We start from the raw sequence: 10,451 nt of genomic DNA on the forward strand, positions 1-10,451 counted from the left end.
TGTTAAAAAATTGTAAGTCATTCATTTATTTATTTTTAATATTTTTTGAGTTGTCAATAGACCTTTATTTATGTGTGGTGCTAAGAATTTGAACCCAGCGCCTCATACATGCAAGGCAAGTGGTCTAGCACTGAGCCACAGACCAGCCCAAGACATAATATTTATGATAAAATAATGAGTGATGATTTACAACTACAGTATTTAAAAACAAAACATCTAGCATCATTTTTAAGTTACTGTTTTAATGACGAGTGACACAGGTACAGGAAAGTCCCCAGGTCCTAACAGTATAACATAGTGCATTTCCCCCAAGTGAACACAGACCAAGAAACAAAACATCACCAACACCCAGGTACCTCTCCAACTCCTCCTGGTGACACCCCGTTCCTCCCCAGGTGCAGATTTTAAAGTGCTCTGAAACACCCTGAAATGTTAGCAAATGCCACATTTAGCTGTTTAGGACAGCAAGTGATCCTGGTTTTCTTTTTTTTTTTTTTTTTCTATTTTTAAATCCCACTTCCCCATGATAATGTATATACTATATTCTACATTAGCTTCCATGAGTTATTTAATGTCACACATGGAAGTATCCAGTCATGAGTTCTCTTGCATTGAATCTCCCCAAATTCCTTTTTTTGAAACCAACCTTTGCTGTTTGAAGTTAGGAGTGGGGTTATTTCCCTGCTCCATCCACCTGGGGGAGGGAGGGAGGTCATACCCTGGCAGTGCCTCTCTTCCCTGCTTGTTTCAGGTGCCCTATATAACACTGGTTCTAGGAGAGGGAAAAATCCAGCAGTGCAGAGTTAGTCCCCAGCTTGCAGCAGCTAAACTTCACTGTTTCTGTGCTTTGAGATGGCAGGAAAGTGAACCCACGCAACCATTCTTATTTTCACTTCCAGCACAATATAAGTTACATGAGGTGTTCAGCCCTGTGTTATAACACAGCCTTTGAGTTAGATGAGTTTGCCCCACTATAGGCCCATGTAAGTGTTCTGAGCACAATGCAGGTACATGAGGCCAAGCTCCGGTTTCAGGAAGCTCAGGGGTATAAAATGTATTTTTGACTTATAGTATTTATGATGATTTGTCAGGACATAGTCCCACTGGAAGTTGAGTAGCATCTGTAGTTCATTTGCCTGTCCTACCTGCCCTGGCCCTGCTCTCCCCCTCTTCTGCCCACAGGGTATTGGCCACACCAATCTCCAGGGTCAGCTACAGCTGGCTTTTCCTGCAGCATAGCAGGAAAAGTTTCGAGAGCAGTACACAAGCGCAGGAGAGGAAACCCATCTTCTCCATGGAGATTTTAAATGTCTCCTTGTACATTCAGGTGATGTTTAACTTCAGTGGCACCTAAACAGGGCCATTCCTCGCTGTCACCACTGTGGAGAACCAAAAGGAAACCCGAATCCTAACCCAATGAGATGAACCATAAGGACAGGAGGCATGTTTCTTCTGATCTCAGGTCTTGGGCTACTCTGCTTAAAAGCCAGCCAGAGGGCATCAGGAGCTGGTCCAGTCCACGTTTTACTCATCTAAAATAAGTAGTCGCTTTGCTGAGCACTTCAGATTCATAGTATATAGTGTCATTTGTGTCAATGACAGTGAGGAGAATGAATAAGTATGGGATAGCTTACTATAGAGGACCTGTGGGCCCCAGTTCATAGGTGTTCAGCCAAAGCCTGTGTCAGGAGCTCCCAAGAGCAGCCCCCAGCTCACAGGACTGAGCACATCCTCATGCTCATGGTTAGAGGCCATTGTAGTGAAAGGACGCAGAGCAAAATCAGCCAGGGGAAAACTGATTCCAGGAGCCCTCTCCTAGTGTCATCACAGGGAATGTGCTCATTCTCCACCACGACTGTGGCTACACTTGGGAAACCCAGGGAGACTTGCCACCAAGGGTTAGTAGGGGTGGTGACATCGGCAGCCTGTGCCCAGCACATACCTAAGGTTCAGGCTTCCACAAAGAGTGCAGGAGTCACCATACCTGCCTATCTGTACACGCACTTATGTGGCACTGCAGCCCAGGAGTGGTGGGACCCCAGATCCAAGCACCCTGAGCCCAGCCTGGGCCACCTTGCAAACAGGCCCTCCTAAGGATTGCAACCTTGCGCCCACTGATCTCTTTTCTGCACAGAACCTCAGGTCAGAAGGGACTTGGCCATACTCCAGTCCATCTTCCCAGTTTCCACACAAAGAAATTGGGACCTGGCAAGGTGGTATGGCTTGCCCAAGGTCCCAGAACTCTCTGAATAGCCCAGGGGTTCCAGTCCAAGTTCAGGGCTTTTGAGACAGTGCTTTGAGGAGGACTTTCATGGCCATGCCAAAGACACTGTTTTAAATAACCTTACGTCACAAGTAGCAGTAAGACTTACTAAATACTTTGACCAAAAAAATGAGATTTCTGTGTCAAAGAGCTATTTAAATTTCAGATGCTTCAGTAACAGATACAGTTATGTATATATAGAGACCAAGCCCATTATTACCTAAAATCTAGTAGTCTACCTTGGGCACTTTACAAATACTTCAAGGTGTAACATTTATTGAACAGAACAATCACAGCATTGTTAATAAAAGGGAGGGAAGGAGGGAAGAGGACATAACGCTGGGGTTACAGGCATATGCTACCACAACTAGTTTATATATGAGTATACTCAATATTAAAGTATATTCATATATTCTATCTATCTATGTATTTATCTATTTATTTTTATTTTTCAGTATGAGGGATTGAACCAGAGGCCCCCTACCACTGAGCCACACCCCCAGCCTAAAAATTTTGAGACAGTTTCTCACTAAGTTACCCAGACTGGCCTTGAACTTGTGATCCTCCTGCCTCAGCCTCCTGAGTAGCTGGGATAACAAGCTGCCATGCCTACCTGTATTCTTGTTTTTGTTTTTGTCTTTTTTGAACTTTTTTTTAGTTCTACATGGACACAATATCTTTGTTTTGTTTATTCGTTTTTATGTGGTGCTGAGGGTTGAACCCAGTGCCCCACACATGCGAGGCAAGCACTCTGCCACTGAGCTACAACCCCGGCCCTATTCTTGTTTCTTTGATGTTGTCTTCAATTACTTTGGCAAAACAGAATTAACCCAGAATAGGGGAAAATATATTTTGCAAAACTTTAATACAAGTAGATAGTAGAGAACTTAAAGAAATTCTTTGTAAATTAAAATTCTGTTGGATCAGAAACCTAAGAAGCACATATATCAGATACTATTAAACTTCCTGGGCATGGTAATGATGTTGTGGTTACACAGGGAAATGCCCTCATCTTGGAAGGTGTTTACCAGAGTAGGACTGGAGTGTCACGTTAGCAGCAACTTACTTTCACAATGCTTAGCAAGGCTGATATTATAGCTCAGTGGTAGAGTATTTGCCTGGTATGATGAGATCTGGGGATTCAACCCAGTGCTGCCAAAGAGAGAGAGAGAGCAAGGGAGAGAGAGAAGGGGAGAGAAGTTTAACAAAACGTGTGTGTGTGTGTGTGTGTGTGTGTGCGCGCACGTGTTAAGAGAGAAAGGCAAAGTGGCAAAATGCTCACAACTGTGGGATCCAGGTGAAGAATATAGGATTCTTTTACTAGATTTTTAACTTTTCTGAAAAGTTGAGATTTTTCAAAAGAAAAAGTTGAGAGAAAGAAAAAGATGTCTAAACAAAGCTAAAGACTTGTGGGACAAAAGTCATCACGCTGTTCTGATTATAAAGACTTAGTTGCTGAAGTCGCTATCTGTAGCTCCATCTCTGCGGCCTGCTGCAGAAGCAGAAGCAGGCTGTCATACAGCAGCTTGAAATTGTTGAGGGTTGAATTCCGCCCCTGCGGTGTAGGGTGCTGGTTAGCTGGGCAGCTTCAGAACTCTCCCTTAACAGATGCACTTAGCAGGATGTCCTTTCTCATCTCTCTGCTCCCCAGTGCCAAGAGGAGCCCATGCAACAGCTCGCTGCCACAGGACAGCAGCGAGCCAGCCAGCCTCGTGGGCAAGGAGCTCATTCTTGCCTTCTTCCTCCTGCTCCTGCTGGTCTGGTTCCTGAACCGAGAGTTCGAGGTCAGCTACCGCCTGCACTACCATGGGGATGTGGAGGCAGATCTCCACCGCACCAAGATCCAGAGCATGAGGGACCAGGCCGACTGGCTGCTGAGGAACATCATCCCCTACCACGTGGCAGAGCAGCTGAAGGTTTCCCAGACCTACTCCAAGAACCACGATAGCGGAGGAGTGATCTTTGCCAGCATCGTCAACTTCAGCGAGTTCTATGAGGAGAACTACGAAGGGGGCAAGGAGTGCTACCGCGTCCTCAATGAGCTCATCGGGGACTTCGATGAGCTCCTGAGCAAGGCAGACTACAGCAGCATTGAGAAGATCAAGACCATTGGGGCCACATACATGGCCGCGTCAGGGCTGAACACTGCCCAGTGCCAGGAGGGCGGCCACCCACAGGAGCACTTGCGGATCCTTTTCGAGTTTGCCAAGGAGATGATGCGTGTGGTAGACGACTTCAACAATAACATGCTCTGGTTCAACTTCAAGCTCAGGGTCGGCTTTAACCATGGCCCCCTCACGGCGGGTGTCATCGGTACCACCAAGTTGCTATATGATATCTGGGGGGACACCGTCAACATTGCCAGCAGGATGGACACCACTGGGGTGGAGTGCCGTATCCAGGTGAGCGAAGAGAGTTACCGCGTGCTGAGCAAGATGGGCTACGACTTCGACTACCGGGGGACGGTGAATGTCAAGGGCAAAGGGCAGATGAAGACCTACCTTTACCCAAAGTGCACGGACAATGGGGTGGTACCCCAGCACCAGCTGTCCATTTCCCCGGACATCCGTGTCCAGGTGGATGGCAGCATCGGGCGATCTCCCACGGACGAGATCGCCAACCTGGTGCCTTCTGTCCAGTACTCAGACAAGACATCCTTGGGCTCTGATGACAACGCACAGGCTAAAGACCTGCACCTGTCTTCTAAGAGACCCTGGAAAGAGCCCATCAAGGCCGAAGAAAGGTGTCGCTTTGGCAAAGCCATAGAGAAGGAGGACTGTGAGGATGTGGGAGTGGAAGAAGCCAACGAGCTCACCAGGCTCAACGTCTCCAAGAGTGTGTGAGGCAGCGCCCAGAGCTGCCTGAGGTGCTCTGTTCGTCGAAACACAATAATATTTGTATTTGGCTGTGGCACTTTCTAAGCGCCACAGTTCCTGTCCCGGATGTGGTGTTATGTGGTCATTTCAGCCCTAATTCTGTGTGGATCACAGTTATTCAGGGTTCGTTTCCATCCATTTCTTCTTTTCTTTGCTCCCTTCCTTGGAAATCACCCCCCTTGGGGATGATCCGTTCAGCTGCTGAAGGAGAACAAGTGCCTTCAGGGTGGGCTTGCCTCCAGGCCAGGACAGCGGCCAGTGGGGTCGTGGTTCTGGGTACTGTTTGACTTTTGAAACAGAAGCTGTGGTTAGATCTCATTTTTATTGCCTTTTCTCACAAGACACTTTTTGTTGTTGTTGGCTCATACAGTGTTTCCAAGTTTATTTTTTTCTGTATACGTGATAGTGTTTCCCAGTAACCTGGCCTTTCTCAGTAAGCACACATAGGCACACACATTTGCATCTATGAATCTGATATAAAGTGCCAGTAATTCGCTGGGATGGGGTAGAGAGGGGAGCATGGGCTGAAAAAGCCCAAAAGCCCCTCCTGCCATGCTCTCCCAAGCACCTGGGCCTTCCCGTGCATGGGCCATGGGTGGACCGCTCCCCACATCAAGTGATTTCAGGGTTCACCCGCATGCAGGCCAAGATTTCAAATGCTCACCGGGCACAAAGCTTGTAAACCCAGGCCTCAGGTATCTCAAAGCCCTTCTTCACCCTGACCCTCCACTGAGGGGTCTTCCAGTGGGAGTGAAGGTGTTTATGTTAGAAGCTGACTCGTCAGAGGGGGAAGCTCAAAATCAATGCCTGAGGGTTGCAGTTATTTATTTATTTATTTATCAGGATGTGTGTCTGGGGAGGGGGTGCTCGTGTTTTGATGGAGGGAAACAGGCCATGGGAGGGCAGGGGGTTCCAAAAGGGCGCAGCAGACCATCAAGGACAAGGTGTCCCTTGTGTTTCCACCACAGGGGGCCAAACTGCAGCCCAGGGTGCTCCCCCTTGTGGAGATTCAGGCCGAAACCAGCTGGGCTTTAGGCAAGCCCGTGCAGGTGGCGCAGGCGCTGTCTTGGCTTCACATGTTCAGGAAGTTCCTCGATCTTTCCCACTCCACAGCTGCTTGGCCGACTTAGTCTGGACTTAATCACAGCAGAATGCAGTCTCCTGCATCCTCTCACACCAAGTACCTAGGGGCAGAGCCATCTGTCCAGCCAGCAGGAGGCAGAAAACCTAAGAAAAGTCGCATCTGTCCTCTTGGGTGCCACCCCAGCTAGTAGTCATGTTTTGCCACATTGAGTCTGAAGTTGATGTTGAATGGAACTCAAGCCACAGTTGCCCTGTCCTGGTCATTTTGCCCAGTGACACTGGCATGTGGTTCATGATGCCACTGAAGACCAGCTTGGCACTTGTCAAGGTCCGCACACCGCACTCTATGTTCTCTCGCTGGTGAACCTCACTGTTAATTCTCACATCACTCCCCCCCAGAGACAGAATCTGCCGCTTCTGGCCTGGTGACATCTCTGTTCTGGTCAGTTACCTTGAGGCGACACCTGGGACGGCCACCCAGCAGTGCCCCAGTCCTGGGACTGTGACTGTGAGAGTTTCCTTCAGGTTTGACTGTCAGTTTGTCTTCCAATTCTAAAGAAAGGATGGTTGTGACAATACCTCTTAATTCTGAAGAATGTATTCTTATAAAACACCGCAGATTTTTTTTTCTTAAGAAACACTACCTGATGCTTTCCTTGCACTAGGGGTGGAAGACACATCAGCCTTTCTCCCATCAGTATTAGGTGTATATCCGAGGGTCATTCTCTTTGCCTTCCACTTATAAGCTGTATAGCTTTGAGGGACTGGCTGGTTGCCAATATTATCTCTCTCAAAATGTGCCCTACCAGCCATGTGTGGTGGCACATGCCTATAATCCCAGCTATTTGGAAGGCTGAGATAGAAAGAATGAAAGTTGAGATCAGCCTCAGCAGCTTAGTGAGACCCTGTCTCAAAATAAAATAGGAGGCTGGGGATGTCGCTCAGTGCTAGAGCAGCCCTGGGTTCACTCCCTAGTACCACCAAATAAAAATATAAACGCTCTACCAGGTTTATCTCTACACACACTTCTTTTCTTCCCTGTCCAACTGTTTCCCTCCCCTGCTACAAAGGTGTTTGTGATTCCTCATCTCCCCTTAACCTCCAAGCTGCAGACCCAGGGGAGAGAATCATTAGCCTCTGGTTCAGCACTGGGCAAATAGAGCCTCTGAGGACAGGCCGCTTACACAAAGAATGAGTGGTCTTTAAAGCACCAGGGCTTCCTAAACCACCCTGCAGACAATCTCTCCTCCTCGATGCCCTGCTCCAAAGCATACCTCAATGCAGAGCCACAGAATCTTTGTGCACACTTGCCATCCACTGGCACTGAACTAGTGGCTGTCTCTGGAGGTGGTGGAGCTTCTGACTGTGGGCTTGGGGGTGGGGGGGGAGGTGTCCTGCAGGTGGCAGTACTTCTTAAGAACTTAGGGTAGGAAGCAATATGTCAGAATTGAATGTGTGTAAATAGTCGCTTTGAGTTGCAAATGCTATTTTCTTCATGGCCCCAGATCAGATCAAATTTTATATGTCTATATGATCAACAAGCACATATGATTTTACCCAGTGCAGACAAAGTAGAGCACCAGTTGTGAGCCCTTAAAAAGCTTGAGAGTCCCTCAGATTGCACCACACCTGCACACAGCTCCCTCAATACTGACTTGACTTCACTTGCGGGGACTGCACCTGCACATTTGCACGTGACATGGAGAGCCAAAGGCAGTGTGCCACCCCTCATCTGGACTGTGATCACTTGCACTTTCCAAAGATACTTCTGCATTTACATTTCAAAGTTTTCAAGGTAAGCATTTTTGTTTGTTTCAAAAATCACATCATGCCTAGAATCTGAAATGAAATCAGCAAGAACCCACTGTTTGCATTTTCCATATTTCCTTTGCTCTGCTCTTTTTAAATTGTTAATTCCAAAAATTTCAAAATGCATCCACTGAAGAAATGGACATTAAAATATTCTAAAATCTAACTTTGGTGCCTGGCATTTCCTCATTGAAAAGATGAGCACCTTTTAGAGACTGGGGCAATCTTCTTTAGACTCATCGTGTTTTCTGCAGTTTATGGCTGAAATGGAAAGATTTGCTTTTCCTTTACAATGTAATTCCAAAAATCAGTCAACTAAAAAAGGGGTGTGTGTGTGTGTGTGCGTGTGTGAGAGAGAGAGAGAGATATCTCTCTCTCTCTCTCTGTGATATGTTCCTTTTTACATGGGATTTAAAAATTAAAATCAAGTTTCAGGACACACTGTGCTTGTGATAATTCCCTACTTCACTGGGACTTTACTTAAAATAGTTGTCCTGCAGCATCTTAAGAAACCAACTGAGAAAACCAAGTAGGTTTTCTGAGATTGCCCCAGCATTCACCCTCATGTTGATCACAGATACCTGCACCATGGTGGGCCTGATGTTTGGGGGAAGCCCCTAACCCATCCAAAAACTGTTTAAAAGCAGAATCTCTTCCTAGAAAAAGCCACCTCCATCTTGCACAGATCTTAGGGGCTCCCAGCACCTCCAATCCATGTATCAATAGGCCCAACGATGGATGTTTTAGGGTTTAGAGTCTCTTCCCCTAAAAGGGCTTCACTGGTGAGTAAAATATTTATGAACAACTCTGGGGACACAAAGATTCTCTTGTGGACTCAAAAGGGAGATGAGGACTCAGCCTCCAGCACTGCTCAGTGGCTCCGGCTCCCAGGGTCCATCTGCTCTGCTAGGGCAGTGCCAAAGAGTGTGGTAAAGTTTGCTCACCTCAGACTGTGCAACGGGCACCCCAGGCTGAGGAATAAGGATCTTTGCTGCATGGAATATCTTGTGGGAAGGTGCTTCCCAGGAACTTGGAGGATTTTTCAGTTAAGCAACCTCCAGTCTTTGCAGTTAACCCCAGAACTTACAGTTTGTGGTTTCTCTTTTGTCGGAGACCTTTTTTGCATGAGTTTTCTTTCCCTGCTCTTGGACTCTACCATTATGGCCATCTGGAATAAATCCCAGGAACCAGGAAAAGGAAGCTAGCAGGAGGGAGAGGAAGTGATTCAGAAAGAGCATTACATATGTACATTCTAAATCTTCCCAAGTATCTTTTTTTTTTTTTTTTTCATGCAATTCCTTTGTAAAAAAGTTTGTTGTTAAAATAACATGACTCCAAAGAGTTGTTACTGAATGTTAGAGTGATACGCTTGGGGAATTCTCATCTTCCTCCAGGTCTAAAAGTCTGCAGGAGAGGTGAATTAAGTGATCCAAGTGCCTGTTGAAATCTCATTCATCAACAGTAGCGATTCTTAACCTTTTTGGGGGGACAAGGGAACTTTCAGAGCCTTTGATAATTTAATGAAAATTGTGGCTTTTTCCTCCAGAAAAAAAAATGCTCATAAATCAACCCTCTTGAAGTTTCATATGATTTCAAGAATTATTCATGGATCCCAATAAAGTCCCCTTGACCTGCAATAACCAGAGGAGTGAGGAGTTTTCATCTTGATCATCTTTAGATGAAGTGTCCAACCATTTTTGGAAACCATTGGAAACTCCATTCAACATGGTGATGTTGCTCAATTATTTCTTTCTTGTTTCTTTTCTTTCTCACTCGTTCTTTTTTTTTTTTTTTTTTTTTTTTCTTGGTACCAGGGATTGAAACCAGGAGTGCTTTAACACTGACTTATACCTTCATCCTTTTTATTTTTTGAGGCTGGATCTCATTAAATTGTGAAGGACCTTACTAAGCTCCTGAGGCTAGCCTTGAACTGGCAATCCTCCTGCCTCAGCCTACTAAGTTGCTGGGATTACAGACATGTGCCATCACATCCAGCTATAGATGCATTTCTTATCAAATTACATGTTTTTATCAAATTATATTACAGAATTTTATGTCTGTGTTGTCTAAGTATATTTAAGGAGCCACTCAAATATCTTTTTAACATATAAATACTAAGTCAAATTACTTTCAACAGATGAGTAAAATTCAGCCAGTATTTATGGAGTGTCTACTGTGTGCCATATAAATCTTTCAAACTCCCTTTATTTAGGTGTTAGATTTGCTGTGACTTGAGCACATTTGAGAAGCAGCTGTGAATAGAAATGCTTTTCATAATTGCTGTCCCACAATGAATTCCAACAGTAAGCTGAAGGGGGCTTTCAAATACCTGGAGTCCCATCATGACATTCTTATGATTGGCATTTTTAAACAGTGGTTCCTAGGTCATCTGTGACCCTCAGATTTCTGTCTTGGTGGTG

The 10,451-nt window shown here is 45.8% G+C and overlaps 1 protein-coding gene across 2 annotated transcripts in view; it reads left to right on the forward strand.

Annotated features, from left to right (window-relative positions):
- The window catches only part of Adcy9 (adenylate cyclase 9), a 115,758-nt gene extending 107,561 nt beyond the window's left edge, over positions 1-8,197 (forward strand). For both annotated transcript variants that reach the window (XM_076839765.2, XM_076839766.2), the window contains exon 11: positions 3,915-8,197. In XM_076839765.2, coding sequence (XP_076695880.1) covers positions 3,915-5,106 — 1,192 coding nt within the window. In that variant the 3' untranslated portion in view covers positions 5,107-8,197. The remainder of the gene's footprint in view (positions 1-3,914) is intronic.
- The last annotated feature ends 2,254 nt before the right edge of the window (positions 8,198-10,451 follow it).

Source organism: Callospermophilus lateralis, chromosome 19 (assembly GCF_048772815.1).
Source record: "Callospermophilus lateralis isolate mCalLat2 chromosome 19, mCalLat2.hap1, whole genome shotgun sequence".
Taxonomy (NCBI): domain Eukaryota; kingdom Metazoa; phylum Chordata; class Mammalia; order Rodentia; family Sciuridae; genus Callospermophilus; species Callospermophilus lateralis.